This window comes from Vipera berus (genome assembly GCF_964194415.1).
Source record: "Vipera berus genome assembly, chromosome: 1".
In the NCBI taxonomy this organism is placed as follows: domain Eukaryota; kingdom Metazoa; phylum Chordata; class Lepidosauria; order Squamata; family Viperidae; genus Vipera; species Vipera berus.
The window spans coordinates 338,292,731-338,316,748 of NC_138202.1; the positions used below are offsets into that span (position 1 = coordinate 338,292,731).

General features: G+C 44.9%; 1 protein-coding gene across 1 annotated transcript; it reads right to left on the minus strand.

Moving 5' to 3' along the window:
* Positions 1-2,894: 2,894 nt before the first annotated feature.
* Positions 2,895-23,633, minus strand: XAF1 (XIAP associated factor 1; the record flags this gene model as incomplete). The annotated part of the gene is made up of 10 exons (XM_081315420.1): positions 2,895-3,090; positions 5,294-5,360; positions 5,727-5,983; positions 8,691-8,886; positions 10,083-10,433; positions 10,923-10,990; positions 19,144-19,339; positions 20,900-20,956; positions 22,395-22,530; positions 23,566-23,633. 10 exons carry the CDS (start codon positions 23,631-23,633, stop codon positions 3,047-3,049), a joined length of 1,440 nt encoding a protein of 479 aa, XP_081171546.1. The 3' UTR covers positions 2,895-3,046.
* Between the last annotated feature and the right edge of the window lie 385 nt (positions 23,634-24,018).

Sequence of the window (24,018 nt, forward strand, 5' to 3'; positions counted from 1 at the left end):
CATTGCTTTCATAGGATTTGTAAATGTTCTGTCCTGTTCAGGGAGAAAACAGATTTTAAAAAATTAACCTTAGGAATAGGCTAAAATGGGGATAATGTGGAGGCTACCCACCCTAAGATTCTGACCCTGATTACTAATTGACAGCCCCATCCAGGTCACATGGTCATTCATCCAATGAGACACAAGATCAAAAAGGATACCAGGGATATTCACAGGAGAAGAGAGTGATGGCTTCAACCCAATGATCATAGCTGCCATCTTGACTTTTTTTCTCCCTCCTTTCCCTCAAAGACCCCTGCATAATTCTGTGCAATGTTAAGCGACTCCTACCGGTAACACTTGGGCTAATTTTTAGAATGTGGATATTCTTTAGGCCAAGGGCCGGCAACCCGAAACAGTGAAAGAGCCACTCGGAACCGGTTCCCTCAGAAAAGAAAAAACTGGGAGCCGCAAAGAAGAGTGCGCATGTGCGCGCATGCGCATGCATGCACAAAACAACAGGCTCCAACTCTTCCCCCCAGGAAACAAGAGGTTCGCGGACCGGTTTTCACGCCGCCTTCCAGCTGCTGCCACTACTGCTGCAAACTGGAAAGGGCGATTCGTAGCTTCGGAAGCCGCCTAAGCAGGAAAGTGTGTCCCGATGAAGCCTTTTCCTACCAGGCTTTGCTGCAAAACTCCACATCGTCCAGGGCCCCCGTGATCGCCCAGAAGTGACCCAACAAACAGTTAGCAAACCTTTCTCGGCCTGCAAAACGCCACAAGTGCAGCAAATGCCCTCTCCAAAGGGAACCGGGAACCCTTACGCTCCGCTCCCTAAACCCAACGATTGGCGAATGGCGTCGGCTGGTCTTCTTGCTCCTTTCCCTCCCTCCCTCCCTCTGCCGCCTGCCATTCCCACGTCACCTTTACTACTCGCCTTTACCTTTGCTAAGCCTGCCCGTGATGAGTTTGAAGAGGGTGCGGGCAAATTTCACGAAGCCGTGCTTGCACCACTTCCCACACCTGCTCATGGCTCCCGAGGAGGAAGGGCCCGGCTTCTCTTCTGCTAGCTAGCCCGAAAAGTCCTCGCCACCTTCGAGAGCACAAAACTCCCAACTGAAGCCGGGTGGGGGGAAAGGGAGGCGGCCCTTTCGCTGCCGCTTCCCCAGACGCTGGGCTTCCCATGCGAAGCTTGCAGCCTTGGGAGGCACCTGCGCGGCAGCGGCGGCGAGTCTGCCTGGCGACGGGCGCTGGGTTGCGGCGCTGTTTTCAGCCCGGGTGCAGCCAGAGCCGTCAGAGCGCCCTGCCCCTCCCCCCAGGGCCTCCAAACCACTGCTGCCAGTTTGGAGATCATGTTTGACGAAGGCGGAAACTCTGCAAACAGGATGGTTGAGGTTTGGAGAGCTGCACATGCAGCTCTCCAAACCGCCGCCACTTGTTTGGAGATCTGCTGCCACCCTCAAACATGGATGAAGGCGGAAGCTCTGCAAACGGGACGGTAGCGGTTTGGAGAGCTGCGCAGGTCTCCAAACCTCCGGCGCCCCATTTGGAGAGCTGCTGCCTTCTTCCGCGTTTCTTTCAAATGTGGACAAAGGCAGCAGCTCTCCAAACGGGGCGCCGGAAATTTGGAGACCTGCACAGCTCTCCAAACCTCCGGTGCCCCATTTGGAGAGTTGCTGCCTTTGTCCGCATGTGAAAGAAACGCGGAAGAAGGCAGCAGCTCTCCAAACAGGGCGCCGGAGGTTTGGAGCTCCGGCGCCCCATTTGGAGAGTTGCTGCCTTTGTCCGCATGTGAAAGAAACGCGGAAGAAGGCAGCAGCTCTTCAAACGGGGCGCTGGAGGTTTGGAGACCTGCGCAGGTCTCCAAACCTCCGGCGCCCCGTTTGGAGAGGTACTTCCTTCGTCCGCATTTGAAAGAAACACGGAAGGGAGCAGCTCTCCAAACGGGGCGCTGGAGGTTTGGAGCTCCTCCGCCCATTTGGAGATCTGCCGGCTTCGTCCATATTTGAGGAAGCCAGCAGCCCTGCAAACGGGGAGGAGGTTTGGAGAGCTGTGCGCGCAACTCTCCAAACCGCCACCGGCTGTTTGGAGATCTGCTGGCTTCCTCAAACATGGACGAAGCTGGCAGCCTTGGAAACGGGGTGGAGGAGGTTTGGAGAGCCCGAAAGGCATCAGCTCTCCAAACCTCTGCCGCCCCATTCTCTCAATGGGACTTTTTTGCAGAATGGCAGAGGAGGCCTGGGAGCTGCATGAGACAGCTTAAAGAGCCGCATGCCGCTCCGGAGCCGCGGGTTGCCGACCCGTGCTTTAGGCAATGACTCCCATAGCTTATACAGATAGTCCTCGACTTATGACACAATTGGGACCAGAATTTGTTGCAAGGCGGTTGTTAAGTGAGACACACTTGATTTTGTGACCTTTCCCCCCCACAGTTATTAAGTGAATCACTGCAGTTGTTAAATGAATCATGCAGTGGTTAAGCAAATTTAGCTTACCCCATTAACTTTGTGGGAAGCTGGCTGGGGAAAGTCGCCCACGGAGACTACATGACCCTGGGATGCTGCCACTGTTGTAAATACATGCCAGTTGCCAAGTGCCCAAATTTTGATCACGTGACTGTTGGGATGCTGGGACAGTAGTAAGCGTGAGGACTGGTTGTAAGACACTTTTTTCAGTACTGTTGTAACTGAGGAATGGTTGTAAGTTGAGGACTACCTGTATATACTTTTTAAGTTCTGGATTCCAGCAAACCCACATTTTCTTCCCAGGATAACCAAGTTTCTCCTCAAAGACCAACAGGCTTTTCTTTCTTCCCTGAGAAGAGAAATGCAAGAATCCTTGCGCTGCTTCTGGTCCAGCATCTTTTGCAGGCGCCATTCAGCTGCCCCAAACCTCACTGGCCCTTTTGCATTCCAAAGACTCTTTGTTGTAAACTCACAAATGGTGCTTATGCTCAAGTCTTGGTTGTCAACTGCGTAGCTCTTTTATTCTTAAAAAGGGCAGATCGGGGTGTTGCAGGGCACTTTCCTGCTGGAACGAAAAGGGCCAGTTCAGCTGCTGGGAAATGTCATTGCCAGCTACTTCCTTCTGGTGAACTTTGCATGGATTCTCCTGCAACACAACACAGGGAGAGAGAATATACTTTAGAACATGGCAGAGGGCAGCAGGGAACAGTCGCTTTGGGGTGAGGTGGGGGAAATCTCAGGGGAAGGGGATCCTCTCCTCCTTGGTTCTTAGGATAAACCCCCCCACACCCAACGCACAAATTCATATTTTACATGCACGCAGGTTAAAGGTCTTAAACTCTGCGCTTTATATGTTTATTTAGGACCAGCGCTTGGGGGTTGGTGGTACTATTGCAGCCTGCCCCATTTGTCCGCTTAAGAGAATATAACAGAATCGGAAGGGACCTTGGAGGTCTTCTAGTCCAACCCCCTGCTCAAGCAGGAAACCCTATACCATTCCAGACCTTTCTTAAAACCCTCCAGTGATGGAGCACTCATAATTTCTGAAGGCAAGTTGTTCTGCTGGTTCAGGGCTCTGCAACCTTGACAACTTTTAAGACTTGTGGACTTCACAGGACTGGCTGAGGAATTCTGGGAGCTGAAGTCCACAAGTCTTAAAAAGTTGTCAAGGTTGCAGAGCCCTGTAGCTGGTTAATTGTTCTCACTGTTGGGAAATTTCTCCTTAATTCTAGGTTGCTTCTCGATTTAGTTTCATTAGCTCAAGCTACCCTCCTGTCCTCCCATAAAAAGTGGAAGTATTTTGTATGAGGAGTTTAGTTAAGTATAAATTCCATCCGGTCACCACCACAGGGCATTTTCAAACGGAGGGCAACCCTAGGGTGGCCCCTACGCCTCCAAAAACTGCTGAATAAAACAGATGTTCCACTCCTCAGTCTTCAAAGTGGCTGCTTTATTTGGAAGAAGACAAAGCTGGCTCCATAGGAGAATGAGGCCTGAAGAAGCACAGAAAGAAGAGAGCCTGGGGACAGAAGACAGTACGGCAACTCCCGCTTTTCGAATTCCTAGTTTCTGGAGAAACAAAGGAGTTGCTTGCTTGGTTTTTCCTGAGTGATACCAGGATGGTTTTTTTAAACTTTGGTTCTTTGAGTTTGTTTGTTTTTTTTTTTTTAAAAAAGCTAAGCAGCCCCTAAAACCTTGCTAACTATGACTTTTCTTGGCTTAAAGGCTGTAATAAAGGTTTTGATTAGGATTGGACTGAAGAAGGCCAAACTGGATTAGTTCTTAAATGGGAAACCCACCAAGAAATACTAGCAATGTACAGACTTATGACCATAATTGAGCCTGCCAATTATCGTCATAAGTCATGTCAGCCATAACTGTGAGCAACATAATTTCACTACTTTTTTTGCAGTGCTTATTAAGCGAATGGGGCAATTGTTTAAGCAAATGGGGTGGTCATTAAGCAAAGCCATTGTTCACTATGGCACATTTTTACTGGAAACTGGAAGAAAATGCATACATGTTGTAAATTGCGCTTTGCAAATAGCTGTATATGTGGACTGGTTGCCAAGCACCCGAAATATGGTCATATGATCATGGGGGGGGGGATGGCCACTGGAATTTCGGAACTGGGTTCTAATTATCTTTTGGGGGTTCCTCAAAACTTCGAATGGTCGCTAAGCAACAGGTTGTAAGTCAAGGACTACTTGTGTGCTGGAATGTGAAATGTTCACCCCCCCCCCCCAAATAAATAAATCTGGCAACCACTTGTGTGCTGCTTTAAGGAAAGCAACTCTATGGACCTATTCATAAATAGCAATAGCACTTAAATTTATATACTGCTTCATAGTGCTTTTAGCGCACTCTGAGCGGTTTACAAATATCACCATATTGCCCCCAACAATCTGGGTCCTCGTTTTTACCAATCTTGGAAGGATGGAAAGTTGAGTCAACCTTGAGCCAGTCAAGATCGAACTCCTGGCAGTGAGCAGAGTTAGCCTGCAATACTGCATTCTAACCACTGTGCCACCATGGAAGTTACCAAGAATCTCTCCTTAGAATTGTTACTAGACGCTGCTTTGGGAAATGAAATTAAAAAGGGAAACCACTCCTTACAATGACCCTTTAACCCCTGTTGTAGTTCCAGTGGTGGCAGGGCAGAGAAGCAGATGCTGCTTTCCAATTCTGAATCTCTAGCAGTGCAGAAATATGGCAAGTACTTGAGTGAAACTGTGCAGCCTTTTTGAACAGGTGGAGGTATTTTCAACGTCTTTTTTTTTAAAAAAAGCATGAAGTGGTTTAAATAATTACTAGGGAGGGAAAGAGCAAACCGGAAGTTATAATACTACCTTCTTTTTCCAAAAATCGTGAGCTCTGTCGAATTGCTTGTAGGGCAGCTGCCCTTTGGCACTTTTTCTGAAATAGGAATGAAATTGGAATTTTATGCGTGATCTGAGGACAGTTTTGCTATGGCAGCCTCTTTTTTTAAGTGTCCTTTTAAAAGGTAATGTAGAGAAATTCAATTTTGAAAGGCCACTAAACTTGAATAATCTTTTTTTTAATTAACATTTCCCTTCTCCCACCATTTTCTAAATACTGAGATTACTAGCCTGCTGTGGCTAGGATTTCAGCTATTTAGCAGCAGTGCCAGGGAGGTACACATAGCTTCCCCAAGAGAAGGAGGCCCCACTGTGAATTCTCCCCTGCAGCAGCTTCAGATAATACCCCGTCCTCCAAATGGCTCCCTTATTGCCACATTCCCAGAGGGTTCATCTTCCTCACCTCATGCTTCTGTAGGACTGGGCTTGGAAGGAGGATGTTGCACTGGGAACATGCCACCAGCTGGTCATACGTGTCATTGAGGGCCTGTGGCCCAGTGGAGGTCAGGATGGAAGCAAAGTCCTGGCAGCTAGATGCCTTTTTGCTTTTTGAAGACCTCAGAGATGCTTTCTTGAGAGAAGGCACTTCTCTGTCCCTCCTCTTGGGGCGGACATCCTTCTCGGCCTTCATTTTCAAAGTAGGGGAAGAAGAAGAAGGAGCTGGAATTAAATGGAAAAATATCAGTGATGGAGATTATACAGGCTATAAAAAGGCAAAAAAAGGAAAAGACTCCTGGCCTGGCCCAGATGGATTACCTGCAGAGTTTTATAAATCACTACAAGATGTATTAAGTCTGATCCTGAAAGAACTGTGTAATGAAATTCTCCTGGAGGCTAAAATACCAAATACATGGACTGAAGCCAATATTACTTTAATACCTAAAGAAGACTCTTATTTAACGCAAATAAAAATTATAGACCAATATCACTATTAAATGTAGATTACAAAATCTTTGCCTCAATAATGGCAGAAAGGCTAAATAAATTTTTGATCGAATTCATACACTCAGATCAAAATGGCTTCCTACCTAAAAGACAGATAAAAATAATTTAAAAATGATTCTTGATGTGTTAGAGTATTATGAAATTCATTCAGGGAAACAGATGGCTTTAATATTCCTTGATGAGCAGAAAGCGTTTGACAATGTAAACTGGCAATTTATGTTTCAGCAAGTTGCAGAAATGGACTTTGGAAAAAACTTTATAAATGTAATCAAAACAATTTATTGTAAACTAACAGCCAAAATCATTGTAAATGGAGATCTTACAGAAAACTTCAATATTAAAAAGGGCACAAGACAGGGATGTCCACTATCTCGATTACTATTTATACCAGGGGTCTTCAAACTTGGCCCTTTTACAACTTGTGGACTTCAACTCCCAGAATTCCTCAGCCAGTGTGCCGGGCTGAGGAATTCTGGGAGTTGAAGTCCACAAGTCGTAAAAGGGCCAAGTTTGAAGACCCCTGATTTATACTAACATTGGAAGTATTGAATAGAAATATTAGACAAGATATAGAAATTAAGGACTGGAGATAAAGGATGAAAAATATAAATTACAAGCATTTGCGGATGAGTTAGTTTTTATATTGGAAGATCCACTGGAAGCAAGCACTAAACTTCTGGAGAAAATAGAAAAATTTGGAGAAGTGGCAGGGTTGACAATAAACAGAGAAAAGACTAAAGTGCTAACAAAGAATCTAACAGAAAGACAAAAAAATCAACTAACAAAAAAACAAATCTTCAAATAGTTAAAAAAGTTAAATACTTGGGAATTTATCTAACAGCAAAGTGTGTAACAGTAAAAAAACATAACTATATAAGACTGCTAAAACAAATAAAATTGGATTTGGAAAAGTGGAAAAACTTTCAATTTTCAATGTTGGGGAGAATAGCAACAGTGAAAATGAATATCTTACCAAAAATACTCTTTTTATTTCAAACGATTCCTGTAAGGTTGGGGAAAGCCTTTTTTGATGAACTGAATACAATAATATTGAAAAGCTAGAATTAAAGTGAAAATGCTACAAGAAGCAAAAGAAAATGGAGGATTTGGACTGCCGGACTGGAGGTTATTCTACCAAGCAAATATTCTAACATGGCTTAAAGAATGGATAATGCTTAGAGATAAAAAGACTATTGTACCTAGAGGGGCATAACCTACAAATCGGTTGGCATGCCTTTCTGTGGTATGGAAAGAATAAAATACATAGATACTTTCAAAATCATTTTATAAGGAATGCACTTCTTTCATAATGGGAAAAAATAAAAGAAAAAAACCATATAAAGATACCTTTATGGCTTTCAACAGTGGAAGCTTTTGCTTACCCAAATTTAATTAACTACGACAAAGTTGTGACTTATAAAGGTATTTTGGACAATGAAGGAAAATTAAAAGAGACAAGATTTACAAGAACATGGTATTGATCTAGCATGGTGGCCATATCTGCAAATTCAAACGAGATATGAAAAAGATGTCAAAACAACAGGATTTTATAAAGAATAGACAGAATTTGATCAGATACTGCTAAAAACAGATGAAAAGTTGATTAAGAAACTTTATTGATTTCTGTTAAATTTAAAGATGGAGGAAGAACAAGTAAAAGAAACAATGATAACATGGGCAAAGAATTTTGGATATAATATAGAATTAGAAGATTGGCAAAAGTTATGGGAAAGAAATATTAAATTAACTAAAGCAGGGGCATATAAAGAAAACTTATATAAAATGTTTTACTGATGGCATATGACACCAGTGAGATTAGCAAAAATGTTTAAAAATACTTCATACAACTGTTGGAAATGCAAACAAAGACCGGGTACTTATTATCATATGTGGTGGACATGCCCTAAAGCCAAAGGATTTTGCGTTAAAATACATTTATGGTTGGAGAAAATGACTAATAAACAAATAGACTTTAAACCAGAATTATTTTTGTTAGGAATAATAGGAGCAAATTATGAGAAAGATTGCAGATATTTAATACTACATGTATTAACTGAAGCAAGAATTGTATTTGCCCAACATTTGAAAAATGAAAACTTACCAGCTGAAGAAGCACTAATTAAGAAAATTCTAGAGTGTGCAGAAATGGATAGATTGACTTTAAAGATTAAAGAAAAATAAGACTCAGTGTAGAACAAGGGATAATTTCTATCAATGGCTAGAAAAATGAGTGAGAGAGAAAGGAATGTGGTTGAATATATATATTAGCAAGAAGAAGGCTATTGAGTGATTAAGTAACATATTGTTTATGATAATTAACTATATCTATTATTGTTTGTTAAACACATGAACCCAGACATTATCCTTGATGGGGAGGGAGACTAGACAAAGGTAGCAAGAGACCTACAGGTGTGAAACTCACCAGGGCTCCTCAGCATGTTGCCTGTTTGACAGGTGAGCTTGTGCTCTTCTTGGGCATTGTGCATGACGTATTTGCCACAATCCCAACACATGGTAGTGCGGCTGCCACAAGCATCCAGGTGAGATTGCAGTATACGGAAGGGCAGTTCCAGCTCGCAGAAGTGGCATTGAACTAAGCGCTCCTGGCATTCTTCAGCCTGCAGGGGTGGGAAGAACAAAGGACACAAAGTTCAGCTTTTGCAGTTGTGTTTAAAGCCTCAGAGCTTGCAGAAGGAACTTTGGACAGAATTAGCTATGGAGCACAGGAGGTGTGGATGACATCTTGCCTTATATGAAGTCTTGTACATTGCATAAACCTGAGTCTACAAAAAGTCATGTATTTTTACCCCACCTCTATTATTTTTAAAATAACTCAAGGCAATGAGCATGCATAATAATATTCCTTTCTCCTCCTATTTTCCCCACAACAACAACCCTGTGAGGTAGCTTGGACTGACAGTGATTGACCCAAAGTCACCCGATTGGTTTTCATGCCTAAGGTGGGACAAGAACTCATGGCCTCCCACTTTCTATCCCAGTGCCTTAACCACTACACCAAACTGGTTCTTGTCCATTTTCTGGGTTCACCCAATGCATGAAACACATACTGACCAAAGAGACAGAATTCCCACAAAATGCTAGCCTACACAAACTCTCTCAGCTGCTATATTGGTTTCTATGATTAACACTAAACTCTACTAGACATGTGCAAATGCTGTCTCACCAAGTAACAAGCCTGGCATACTGCTCCGTAATGTACAAAATGGATACCCATCAGAGGCAACAGAAATATTCTCTTACCTATTTACCTCATTTTTTGTTAAATTTATGGACCACCCATCTCTTGGCATTTACAACATTAACACGAATACATCAGTTAAAGCTTCCAGAGCACAAGACAAGAATCACAGTTACTATGAAATGAGATTTCACTTCACCCTAAAACCTCCCGGACTGACTTCCAGGAGGCTACTCCAAATAGGGTCGCTCTTGTTCCAGAGTGAAACTGTTTCAAAGAAGAGTGCTACCACTCAGAAGCAGCATTTCTAGCCTCGGTCCTATCCACCTCCCCCAAATAAGCAACTGCAAGCAAATTCACCTGAGAAGGTTGATTCTTATTGGAGAAGGTGGTCCTGAAATTACCTAGGTGCCAGGTCATAAGACCTTTACGGCATTTCATTTCCTTTGCAGTGACTATGGTGCAGCTGGATTTCAGCTATTTAGCAGCAGTTCCAGAGAGATACACATAGCTTCCCCAAGAGAAAGACTTCTCCCCTGCAGCAGCATCAGATAATACCCCGTCCTCCAAATGGCTCCCTTATTGCCACAATCCCAGAGGGTTCATCTTCCTCACCTCATGCTTCTGTAGGCCTGGGCTCGGAAGGAAGATGTTGCACTGGGAACATGTCACCAGCAGGTCATACGTGTCATTGAGGGCCTGTGGCCCACTGGAGGTCGGGATGGAGGCGAAGTCCTGGCAGCTAGATGTCTTTTTACTTTTTGGAGACCTCAGAGATGCTTTCTCAAGAGAAGGCAGTTCTCTCTCTGTCCTCATGGGGTGCATATCCTTCTCAGCCTTCATTTTCCAAGTAGGGGAAGAAGGAGATGGAGGTGGAGGTATCCATGGAGATGGAGGAGACCTTGATCTTGTGGCAGAATGGGTGGCGAGAACCCCCAGGAGCTGAGGTGGTGAACTGCATTTGTTCTGTGGGTGGGATTAAAGAGAGGTTCCAAAGAAGGCTTGGTTAATGTAGGTTAAGTAATGTAGGTTAAGTAGCCATCATAAAAGTGGGTGAGATAACCCAGGAAATAATTGCTCCAATTATACAGAGACTAAGATGTTTTGTTTTCTGGTAAAACGTCTCCCTCCTTTTCACTAAGTTGAGTGAGAAGGATTTCCCTTCATGTCCAGCCCCATATTTCCAGAATTGGCCCTCACCCACAACAAAGGCCAAAGCTCAGTGGTCCGCATTCAGGCATCCTGGGTTCAAGCTTTAATATTCCAATTGTAGGGATAAAAGATGGAGGGAAGTTTTTTTTCCTCCTCTGCCCCAAACTTTTTTCTCTAGATATTTTTATAGTTCTTTTACAGTCAGCTTGACTAAAAATTTACATTTAAGTTTATTTAAATTGTTGCCTCTTTTGTTCTTCCACTGCTATAAGAAGGCCAATTTTAGATGGCTGAAATTCTTACCAGGTGGAGTAGATATTCATCTGCCGGAAACCATTTGTTACACTGCTGGCATAAATTTGTTTTGGAACCTAAAAGTAAGAGGTAGAAGACAATAATCAGTACCAACATTCTGACTAAAGAACTGTGTTGTGTAGTGAGTTTGTTGTGCAAGAATGGAGACGAGGCAAGTGAGTTCAGCAATGGTCGTGTTTATTTGCTTGCAGGATCTGAACTGAGAACTGGGCTGCAGCCTGCAGCAATTTACAGCCTGGCCCCTAGGCGGCAGCCAATAGGTTTAAAGCAAGCCATTGCCACCTAGGGGCAGCCAATAGCAGCACTGGAACCAGGGAGTCTGAGTTGCTGGAGAGCCGTTAGCTAGCTCCAGCTTACCACATGGTGTTACAATTGAGCCTAATACATAACACCCCTCCCCTCTTAGAACAGACAACATCATAGCAACAATTACCAAAACAATACAAGTTACACGATTTAACACCAAAATGAATAGGCTTCCATTAACAGCACACTAGACAGTTAACAACATCATAGTTCCATTATTGTTGCAGTACAGCAACAAGTCAACAGTACAGACAACATTATAGTTCCTTTATTTTACAAGATAATCTGCTAGAAGTAGGAGGCTTACGTGCCCTTGTGGAATGCCTCAGGGTTCCAGTCACTTTCTGGTCTACCAGCTTACCCATTGGGCCAGGCAGACCAGTGTCCCTTAATGCACTTGAGTTAAAGGAATTAGATGCTCTCTGGCTGGCCTCTCCAGGTTGGCCCACCCCAGAGTCAGATTGTTCAGCAGATTTGGCACAGTGGTTGTTAAAATCTGGTTGGCTTGCTCTGTCAGGGGATCCATGTTGCACTTCTGGACTCCCCTCCTCTACGCCCAATTCCTCATTGCTTATGAAGGAAGAATCTTGATAGTCCATGTGTGGGCTGGCTTGGCTGCAAGTTTGGGGACTTTGGGAGGGACTTATGATGCAGTCCTCGCTTAGTGGCCGTTCTGGAAACCATTTTCTGAGTTGATCTGATGACTCTCCCTCCCTCCAGCCCCACTTCATAAGAGAGGGGACCAGAAGATTTGGTAATTTTACCAGGAACCCACAGATTCCCATGTCCATAGTTTCTGGCCCATACCCAATCGCCCACTTGCAGCCCCCTTGGGGGTTTTGGTCGAGAGGCTTCTGCTGCCACTCTATCTGGATGCAACCTGTCCAGTTTAGGGATCAGTCGCCTCACCCAACTAAGTTCTACAGGACTTTTGCCTGTAGCAGTGCAGGGCGTAGAATGCTGGCAAAGTAAAAAATCTGCCAGTCTGTGATGCCAGTCCCCTGTTACTATGCGTTTAAGTGACTCCTTCATGGTCCTTACCATACGTTCAGCTTGACCATTAGAGGACAGGTGAAAAGGGGCAGACGTTGCGCATCTGATGAGATTTGCTCTTAGGAAGGCCTGAAATTCAGCAGCAGTGAATTGGGTCCCATTGTCTGAAACTAAGACATCTGGCAACCCATGTGTGGCAAAGAGTTTTCTCAGCACCTGGATGGTCTTAGCAGTAGTCATGTTTGCAACTGGGATTACTTCAAGCCATTTGGAGTGGCTGTCTACTACTATGAGGAAGAGCTGCCCCTGAAAAGGCCCAGCGTAGTCTATGTGAATTCTAGACCAGGGAGTGTGCGTCTCCTCCCACCTGTGAACTGGAGCGTGTGGCATTTCAGGCCTTGATTGCTGGCATGTATAACATCCATGTACCTGTGCCTCAATGTCCTTGTCTAGGCCTGGCCACCAAAGGTAGCTTCTTGCTAAAGCTTTCATTCTGACAGTGCCTGGATGGCCTTCATGTAGTGACTGTAAAACTCTTATCTCTCAGTGATGAGGAAATTATGACTCTGTTCCCCCATAGGATGCACCCCTTGTGAGCTGATAGCTTGTGTCTTCTAACAAAGTAACTCTGGAACTCAGAGCCTGGGCTTTTATCTAACCACCCCGTGTGTACCCATGAAAGCACTCTACTACGTGTTTTATCAGTAGCTGTTTCTGCAGCTATGTCCCCAGTGTGGAGAGGAAATTCAGGCAGGTCCTGAATGGACAGAATTCTGGCCGCAGGGTCTGGTTCTGGTTCCGTTAGTGGCAGTGGGAGTCTGCTCAGGCCATCAGCATGGCCCATTTCTTTGCCGGGTTTGTGAACCAGCTTAAATGTGTATGCAGACAGAAAAATAGACCATCTCAGCATTCTTGGGAAAAGTATGTGGGGAGTTTGTTTGTCTGTTGTGAAGAGTCCCAGCAGTGTTTGTGGTCTGTGAAGACTGTGAAGTCCCTGCCATATAAATAGTCATGGAATTTTTTAATTCCTGTTACAATGGCTAAGGCCTCTTTGTCAATTTGAGCATAGTTACACTCAGCAGAGGACAGTGTCCTTGAATAAAATGCAATAGGGACTTGTGTTCCATTCTTTTCTAAATGACTCAAGACTGCCCCCACCCCATAAGGAGATGCATCACATGCTAAACAGACTGGTTTAGACTCCCTAAAATGAGTTACAGTAGATTTAACTGACAATAGTGACTTTAGGTCCTGGAAACTTTTCTCGTGAATGCTGGTCCATTTCCATGGAGCTTTTTTTATCTAAGAGCCTGTGAAGAGGCTCTGCCAATGCGGCCTTGTTAGGCAGAAATGCATGGTAGAAATTGAGGAGGCCCAAGAATGCTTGTAGCTCTCCTTTGGATTTAGGACTAGGAGCCAATTGAACGGCCTTCACTTTGGACTCAGCAGGGTGAATGCCGTTAGCATCAATTCGAAATCCCAGAAATTCAGTTGAAGAAACCTCAATACTACATTTACTCTTTTTAAATTTGAGGCCTGCTTCATGCAGCCTTTGTAGGACAGCTCTGAGCCTGCCGGCTAATACCTCTGTAGATTCTCCAGCAATTAGTACATCATCAAAATAAGGGCAAACACCCTGAATGCCTTTAAGTGTGCGTTCCATGATTCCCTGGAAAATGCCTGGAGCAACACTAACCCCGAATGGTAAATGCTTCACTTTGAAAGCCCCCCTGTGAGTCATGATCGCCTGAGCTGCGGCTGTGGCCTCATCGACCGGCAATTGCTGATAGGCCTGTGCCAAATCTAACTTTGCGAAAATAGTGCCCCCTTGCAAAGAAGCTAAAATGTGGTTCACCACTGGGACAGGGTATGCATGTTGCTTAAGGGCTTTGTTAACAGTACATTTATAGTCTGCACATATTCTAATTTCTCCGTTGGCCTTGAGTGGTGTGACTATAGGAGTTTCCCACTCCCCACCATCAACTGGTTGTAAAACATCCTGTTCTACAAGCTTGTCTATTTCTGTGTCAATTTTATTTTTGAGGGCAAAGAGGACCCTTCGAGGCTTAATCCTAATGGGGACCACGCTGGGATCTAGCTTGAATGAAATAGGCGGGCCTGTGTATGTTCCTAGGACTGAATCAAATATGTCTGTAAAGTCCTCGCAAACTGACGTTAGATTTGCAGCTTGTGTCCAGTTGATACCGGTTACTTGAATGCCTAAAGCATCAAACCAATTGAGTCCTATTAGACTCGTTCTCTGGCCCCCTACTACTATGACATCCAGGTGCCCATAAAACCCTTTAAATTTTACAGCCAAGGTGGCTTCCCCTTTAACTTTGACTTTAGCATTTTGAAAATCAGTTAAAATTATGTCAGAGGGCCTTAGCTTGGCCCATTTTCTACTGCGACTGCACACGAAATTAAATGTGTCCAGGGAAATAATGGAGACAGCTGAGCCTGTGTCCAACTCCATTTTACAGGGGACACCTTGTAGCTCCACCTGAAGTTTAAATTTTGGCTTAAGGGGGCGTCGGGCCCTGGTGCGGCATACACTTCTGCGGCTTTTACAAAACCCCACACTAAATGGTCCCTGGGCCCCAGTACCTCTCCTGGTTGGATCTTCCGACTGGTGTTTTGGTGGCCAAACCCTCTGGCAAGCTCTGCAAACTGCTGCAATGTGGCCAGTTTTGCCACAGGCCCTGCACGTGGCTGACCGGAATCTGCAAACAGCGCATTGGTAGCTGCCGCCACAACCTTTACATCTAGGTAAGAGAACTGCCTTGTAAGGAGTCTCTTGTTGCTTGCTGCTGCGGTGCTGTGCATCGGGCTGCTTGTGTAGCTTGTTGACTTCGGCATCTTCTTCCTCTGATGATTCCTCTGAGTGTTTGGCGTCCTCGTGGTGGACTGTTTCTTTGTGTTTCGTTGTTTTGGCAGGCTGGACTGTTTGGACTGCACCCCCGGCGGCTTCGTCTGCCATGACTTCGTCCTGGTCTTCAGTGAAGGTTAAATTCGGTCTAGCAGTCTTTGCTGCAGCATTCGGTTTCATAGGCCACAGACGAGCCGGTCTCACAGTCGCTCTTCAACGTCCGCAAATTTACACAGGCGTGTGGCCTGCCTCAAGGCTGCGATGTATTCTGATGCAGTCTCACCGGGCTGCTGCATTTGCTGTTCGAATTTGTAACGCCAAGCAATCACCGATATCTTCGGCTGGAAATGTTCTCCTAGCTTCTTCTTAAGCTCAGCGTAGGAGACTGACTCCAGCGGTGTTGGGGTGAACAGATTTTCGGCCAGGTCAAATGTGGCTGGGCTGCACACACAGAGCAGTGTGGCGGCCTTCAGCCCATCTTCTGTGACCTGATTTGCCCAGAGGTAGTTTTCCACCTGGGACAAGTAGGATGGCCATCCCTCCGGACGCTTGATATAGAACTCTTGCAGCCTTCCGATCTTAGGCATTCTTCAGATCTTCTCAGCTGGTTCCTGCATCTTCTGATCCTGCTTCTCCGATGCCCAGGGACTGATCCACTGAGCATGTGGTCACTAGTGTGTCTGGCTAGCCGACTGAAGGGGGGGGAATGCCTTTTCCCACCAGGCGTGCGCTGCCTCTCCCCTAGTGAACTTCAGCTCTTTCAGAGAAGCAGGATCCCACCTTCGTCACCAGTGTTGTATAGTGAGTTCGTTGTGCAGGAATGGAGATGAGGCAAGTGAGTTCAGCAATGGTCATGTTTATTTGCTTGCAGCATCTGAACTGAGAACTGGGCTGCAGCCTGCAGCAATTTATAGCCTGGCCCCTAGGCGGCAGCCAATAGGTTTAAAGCAAACCATTGCTGTCTAGGGGTAGCCAATAGCAGCACTGGAGCCGGGAAGTCTGAGTTGCTGGAGAGCCGTTAGCTAGCTCCAGCTTACCATGTGGTTTTACAATTGAGCCCAATACATAACAAACTGCAAAAAGATTTTAGACTGGTCTGTGCCTCTTCCAACAGCCTCTCATTGGCCAAAATCATCCAGACACAGATTTAACAAGGGGAATGAATGAATGAATGAATGAATGAATGAATGACTTCATTCATTCATTCATTCATTCATTTTATCCCTCTCTTAAGTTTCCTTGGATAAATTGGAAAATAAGTGAGGTTTAGAAATGGGTCGCACAACCCCAGTTTTAGCAAAATCAACAGTATATTCATAAAGCAAGTTAAATCCCTGATCAGCCATTATTTTCATCTAGACACAGAGAAAACACAAAACCTCAACAAGACCCAATGTTGTATTCATACAACATTTAAGCAACCAAAACAATTATATCAATGCACTAACATCACACAACAGGCTAAGACAATGATTAATAGGACACCTGCACTATAGCCAGTCAAAACAGTTAACACAACTCGATTCCCTGATTTTTTAAAAATAACTCTAGGTAAAGGAAGGCAAAATTTAAAAATGGTGTTAAGAGCTCAGTTGGTGGTAGGTAATTACTAGTAGAAAGCAAACTGCTGAGCCTGTTACTCACTCTTAAGCAAGGAACAAGATGAGCTTTCATGGAGCATGCAAAGTTATCCAGTATGCAAGCCATGCTCTGCAAGAGTGTCGCAACATAGTAATTGAAAGAAAGGAGTTGTGCAATTGATGGGTAAGGATTGCCCTGCTTTGCTACAGACAACCCTGAGACATTCTGAACTACAAATTATTCTACCTCATTTCAGCCTTCCCTGAATACTTACAATTTCCCTAACCCTTATTCTAGCTTCCGGTCAGGAATGTGCCATTCCTGGGGATCTTAATTTTTAGTCTGCCTCTTTCCAGTTGTTTAAATGTCTAGGCCAGGGGTCTTCAAACTTGGCCCTTTTATGACTTGTGGACTTCAACTCCCAGAATTTCTCAGCCAGTGCCTGGCTGAGGAATTCTGGGAGTTGAAGTCCACAAGTCATAAAAGGGCCAAGTTTGAAGACCCCTGGTCTAGGCTAAGAACAGAGAACAAACTGATTTGATTGATTATAGTATTCGTTTGCTAGTGGAGGCAGTTCAACCTGTGAACTGTCAAGAGTAAGCCAGGATCTATGGTAAATGGAAAACATGGGTTTCTCTTGGTGGCTTGAATTCAGCAGGAACCCATGTTAGAGGATGTGCTCTCAAACATAAGGAGAATTGCTGAATGAATTCTGAGGAACAATGTTGTGTGTCCCTCTTTAAAAAAAGACTGTTCATTATGTGACCCTCTTGGATGCAGATTATAGGCTCAGTGCAGCTGTCAGCAAATGCTAACAGATGCTTATTACATCTGAGGTAAAAGCTAGATTCAGAAATGTATGAAGATAGGAAAGCCTGACTTCTATCTAAACTACATTTTGAAGAGAGGAAAGCACAAGAGAGAAAGAGAGAGATGGGGAAGTGAAGGTCATTTTGATCTTTCATTTCACTAATCATAGGCCAGGGGAAAAACAGACCCAGCTTCTAGATCAGGGGTGTTAAACTGCTGGCCTGTGGGCCGGTTTCATCATACCAAAGCCGCCCTCACCCCATTGGCAGCAATGCAAAAAGAGTTGCGATACGTCGCATCACATTACATGACGTGGTGAATTTGACACCTGTGTCCTAGATGAAAAAAGATTGGGCCATCTCCATCAATTCCCAGGTAGCATTTCAAAAGGGCATCGATGGGGAGAGTTTCCGGTGACGTCGCTGCAAGATGGGCGCTGGGGAATGAATCTCCCTTCCCCAAGCCTGATTTCTACCAGCTGGGGAGTCCAATAGGACCGAAAGTTGCCCCATAGAGGCGATTGGCCTGCTTGATTCAAAGGAGCCCTTGGGACCGGCAGGAAGACTGACCCCACCCATGTGGTCTTCCAGAAGCAGATGATTGTCAGAGACAACAAATTTTTAAAGCGGAAGGCAAAACAGCCGATCTGGGTGAGACTACTTTCCTTATCTCTCTATAAATGGAAATAGCGGTTCTGGGAAACAGCATTCAACAGCAAAGCCCTTAGCTCCAGGAAGGGGGGGTTTCCTTACCCCTCCCTCCTGAACTTTAAGCAGTGGTTTAAGCTTTGGGGAAATTAAAACTGACTTGAGGCATAAAAGAAGGATAACTTCGGAAAACTTTTGGTTTTATAAATCTTTTTTTGATTATTTTTTGTTTGGAAATCATCGGTTTTTTAACCTCTTAAACTTTTTTCAAGGTATGGTGGGAATGGACATCTAATGACATCTAGTGGCAAAACTGAGAAGTACATGCAGCTTGCTCTGATTGGAGTAAAACCTGGCTATAAGCCCATTGTTTATAGCAGGGGTGTCAAAACTCAATTTCATTGAGGGCCGCATCAGCATTGCGGTTGCCCTCAGGGGGCCGGTGGGTATGGCCTGGCTGGGCGTGGCCTACTGGGTGGGCGTGGCTAGAGTGCGTATGGCTTACTAGGTGAGCATGGCCAGCTCTACATCGTTCGCATCAAGGGTGCCTATGGGGGCCTGGGCAGGAGTGGGACAGATCTGAGGGTCTCTGGCAGAAGGAGGGTCTCTGGGCCAGGGCCAAGGCAGTGGGGGCCGTTCCCTCACTGTTTCCAGGATGGCTTCACGGGCCACATGAAACCACTTCGCGGGCCGGATCCGGCCCCCGGTCCTTGTGTTTGACATGTCTGGTTTATAGTTTAAACATTATGGTGTCCTTGGAATTTAAAGTCCTGAAGATTGTGGCTGAAAAACAAAGACTCTTTTTGGATTGCCTTTTCTTACAGGATGGATTACAATTATAAATAAAAACTGTGTTTGAAGTCATTAGATCTATCTACCTATCTCTAAACACACACACACACACACACACACACACACACACACACACACACACACACACATGACATTGATGGGGAGGGAGACTAGGCAAAGGTAGCAAGAGACCTACAGGTGTGAAACTCACCAGGGCTCCTTAGCATGTTGCCTGTTTGACAGGTGAGCTTGTGCTCTTCTTGGGCTTTGTGCATGACGTATTTGCCACAATCCCAACACATGGTAGTGCGGCTGCCACAAGCATCCAGGTGAGATTGCAGTATACGGAAGGGCAGTTCCAGCTCGCAGAAGTGGCATTGAACTAAGCGCTCCTGGCATTCTTCAGCCTGCAGGGGTGGGAAGAACAAAGGACACAAAGTTCAGTTTTTGCAGGTGTGTTTAAAGCCTCAGAGCTTGCAGAAGGAACTTTGGACAGAATTAGCTATGGAGCACAGGAGGTGTGGATGACATCTTGCCTTATATGAAGTCTTGTACATTGCATAAACCTGAGTCTACAAAAAGTCATGTATTTTTACCCCACCTCTATTATTTTTAAAATAACTCAAGGCAATGAGCATGCATAATAATATTCCTTTCTCCTCCTATTTTCCCCACAACAACAACCCTGTGAGGTAGCTTGGACTGACAGTGATTGACCCAAAGTCACCCGATTGGTTTTCATGCCTAAGGTGGGACAAGAACTCATGGCCTCCCACTTTCTATCCCAGTGCCTTAACCACTACACCAAACTGGTTCTTGTCCATTTTCTGGGTTCACCCAATGCATGAAACACATACTGACCAAAGAGATAGAATTCCCACAAAATGCTAGCCTACACAAACTCTCTCAGCTGCTATATTGCTTTCTATGATTAACACTAAACCCTACTAGGCAAATGCTGTCACACCAAGTAACAAGCCTGGCATACTGCTCCGTAATGTACAAAATGGATACCCATCAGAGGCAACAGAAATATTCTCTTACCTATTTACCTCATTTTTTGTTAAATTTATGGACCGCCCATCTCTTGGCATTTACAATATTAACACGAATACATCAGTTAAAGCTTCCAGAGCACAAGACAAGAATCACAGTTACTATGAATGAGATTTCACTTCACCCTAAAACCTCCCGGACTGACTTCCAGGAGGCTACTCCAAATAGGGTCGCTCTTGTTCCAGAGTGAAAGTGTTTCAAAGAAGAGTGCTACCACTCAGAAGCAGCATTTCTGGTCTCAGTCCTTTCCACCTCCCCCAAATAAGCAACTGCAAGCAAATTCACCTGAGAAGGTTGATTCTTATTGGAGAAGGTGGTCCTGAAATTACCTAGGTGCCAGGTCGTAAGACCTTTACGGCATTTCATTTCCTTTGCAGTGACTATGGTGCTCATTTTCAGCTCACGTCAGTCCACATATCCTAAGTGAACTCAAGGAAGACGCTCTTATCCCAGCACAGCTGAGAATGAAAACAGGGACCTGTACCTGTGCCACAAGCTTTGTCCAAAGATGGAGACAGATGTCCATGGTCAACTGTGCAATGAACCTGGCTGAAGCCATCTTGCTCGTTTTCGGTTTCCACAAGAATGGGGGGAGGGGTATGGAGTTTTATGCTAGTCTAAACAATTCTCTGTCCCGTGAGAACCAAGATCATTTCTGCCAATTAGACTGGGGAACTGGGTCTTATTTAGAAAGCCTGCCAAACTATTCTATTGGGAAACGTAGTTGATTGCATAGTACTGGGGTGGGAAGGTTAACTTTGTAATAATGTAACTTTTGGGAGGGAACTTTAGTCTTGGATTCACTTTTGACCATGCTAATGTTTTGTAACCAATAAACATAGAGGAAAACTCAAGCCTCGGACTTTTGTTTTAGTTGGTCTCATCTATTGGAACCATGACACCCGCCTTACCTCATGGAGCTCCAGCAGATACTGTTGCACCTTCTGGTGACAGAGCATGCATCTGACCTGGAAGATGGAAAGGGAGGATGGAAAACAGGCAATAAGTTGCTTTGCCCAAGGACACAACCACCCACTGGAAGTCAGGAAGGCAAGACACAGCACTGATTTGTTCCAAAGATGTTGGGGTTTTGTCAGAGAGCATATCTTGTTTGGTAAACTCTTTTTAGTGGCTGCCTGCAATGTTATAGCTCATCGATGGATGTGCATGCATGTTTTGGAAATGATCATGGAAAGGCAAGGTATATGAAGGTTAATTTTAGACAAATTAGCTTTATAAATGAAAGGTGAAGAGCTTTCCTTCTAGATGAGATTTAGGAACGATAGGGCTAGATGAGGGTGCTCCAATCAATTACCTATTTGTTTTCTACATCAACCTCATTGACACAGAATAAGTCATTGCAAATATGTATCTGTAGAAAATCATGGCCATTTCAACACTGTCACTATTTTCACACTGTAAGCTTTCAGAAGAATATCCAGCATCGTTTTCATTTCTGCAGATCTGGTGCTCAGAACAAGGAGTAAATATCTCTCTCCCACCTCAAATTCTGCAAAACCTGCAGCAAAGATAGTCCATTTACTCCACCCCACCCACAAAATAAAGTATTCCAATAGTTAACCAGTGTCAATGTTTCTTCAGTGGGAAGTCAAGGGCAAAACTGACAACTGTTGCAGGGAGACATGTGTGGAGGTGGAGGTTAGAAGGTAAATCTATCAAACCAGCCCTCCTCTTACAGCAGGGATGTCAAACTCAATTTCATTGAGGGCCGCATCAGCATTGCGGTTGCCCTCAGGGGGCCGGGTGGGTGTGGCCTGGGTGGGCGTGGCCTACTGGGTGGGTGTGGCTAGAGTGCGTATGGCCTACTGGGTGGGCATGGCCAGCTCTACATCGGTTGCATCAAAGGTGCCTATGGGGGCCTGGGCAGGAGTGGGACAGATCTGAGGGTCTCTGGCAGAAGGAGGGTCTCTGGGCCAGGGCCAAGGCAGTGGGGGCCGTTCCCTCACTGTTTCCAGGATGGCTTCACAGGCCACATGAAACCACTTCGCGGGCCGCATCCGGCCCTCAGGCCTTGTGTTTGACATGTCTGTCTTACAGGATCTGAAACTCAGAAGTTGTATAGAAAGAACTCTTTCTATCACTGGGGAAATGGTGGCACAGCATTCCCCCCAAACAATGCAAAACTAAGCTATTTCACGTACAGGTACTTGACTTATAATCCTTTGTGTGGCAACCATTCAAAGTTACAACAGCACTGAAAAAAAACACTTACGAGTCCTCACACTTACAATACGACCAAATGATGAAAATACAGGCAGATTTTTGGCAACTGGCATGTAACATAAACAAAAACTCTCATCATACCGTGTTCCTGTTACTCCTTAGATTCAGCAGCCCACAGACTGCCTCCTATCAAAGGCTTGCAAGGCAAAAGATCCTCCCTACCTTTTGGTGGGCCTTGGCAAGATGCTCACTCATGTCCTTCGAAGCAACCAGTTCCTCACACTTGGGACAGACAGCAAGAAACCGCATGCAGTGAGCTTCGTGGAGAGAGAAGTTCACCGCAGCCACATCCCTCTTGCTAGGAATGAAAGAAAAAAACAGCCATGGGCAAGATCATCAATGTGTCTGAAACTTCAGTTTTGATAAACAGACTGATTCTCCTTTTTATTCCTTGCAAACCAATGGAACATTGGGAATACGTTACATAAAAAAGATTGGGACTTGCTAATTCTTGATAAACCGAACAGAAAAGGATATTTTGCATTGTAGATCACCAGCAAAAGAAAAAGAATAAATTTGAAAATGGAAAGTATATGAAAAATACAGGAACTTATATTTTACTGTGTGATACAGGTAGTCTTCGACTTACAACAGTTCATTTAGTGACCATTCAAAGTTACAGTGGCACTGAAAAAAGTGACTTATGACTGTTTTTCACATTTATGACCATTGCAGCATCTCTTTGGTTGTACGATCAAAATTCAGATGCTTGGCAACTGGTCCATATTTATGATGGTTGCAGTGTCCCAGAGTCATGCGATTAGTTTTTGCAACCTTTTCACAAGCAAGGTCAAGGGGGAAGCCAGAGTCACTTAATAACCATGTTTGTAACTTAAGAATTGTGATGATTCACTTACCAACTACACCATGGGTCTTCAAACCCGGGCCTTTTATGACTCATGGACTTCAACTCCCAGAATTTCTCAGCCAGGCATACTGGCTGAGGAATTCTGGGAGTTGAAGTCCATGAGTCATAAAAGGGCCAAGTTTGAAGACCCCTGAACTACACCAAGAAATGGGGCAAAACTCACATAACAAATGTTTCACTCAGCAACATAAATTTTGGGCTCAATTGTGGTTGTGTCAAGGACTATCTGTAGATGCCTGGCTAGGGAATTCTGAAAGTTTAAGTCCACCTATCTGGGCTAGAGTTTAGCGGCTGGGCTTCCCACACCACTCCTGCCCAACTTCAAAACGCGTTCTCCTCTCTCCAGCCTGCCACCAAGCAGATTTCTGGAACAGACAGAAGCTACCACTGCAAAAAAAAAAAAAAAAAAAGCACACTTGCCTCGCCTATGTGAGAAGTTGAGATTAGCCCGGAGGCTTTTCTTACCAGTTCTTGCAGATGCGTCTCTCCTCTTCCATTTCTCCGCTCGCACTCCCTCCATCTTTCACTTTCATTTCTGCAATCTGGATCGGCGGAAACGAAACTGAAAACATCAGCCTGCCTGTCGCACATCCCTTTTGCTGCTGCGACCACTGACAGAAACTGGGCGGCCAGCCAGGATTTCTTCTTCCTTCAAAGACAGAATACTTGGAGCCCCCTTCCCCTCCCGGGAGCCCTCCACTTTGATCAACAAAGTGATGAAAAAAATCCTAAACATTTTATCTTTGTAAAAATATTCTTTCAAACCTGAGAAGCCGCTAGAGGGCAGCAGAGCTCCTCATTTTAACCTTCCTTACCCATCGTCGAGGCCCAGAGACCAGCTCGCTTCTCTGCTTAGATCTGCTCTCACGTTACAGCAGGGAAAGTACCTCAGACAGCAGATGGTAGGACAGGCAGGAT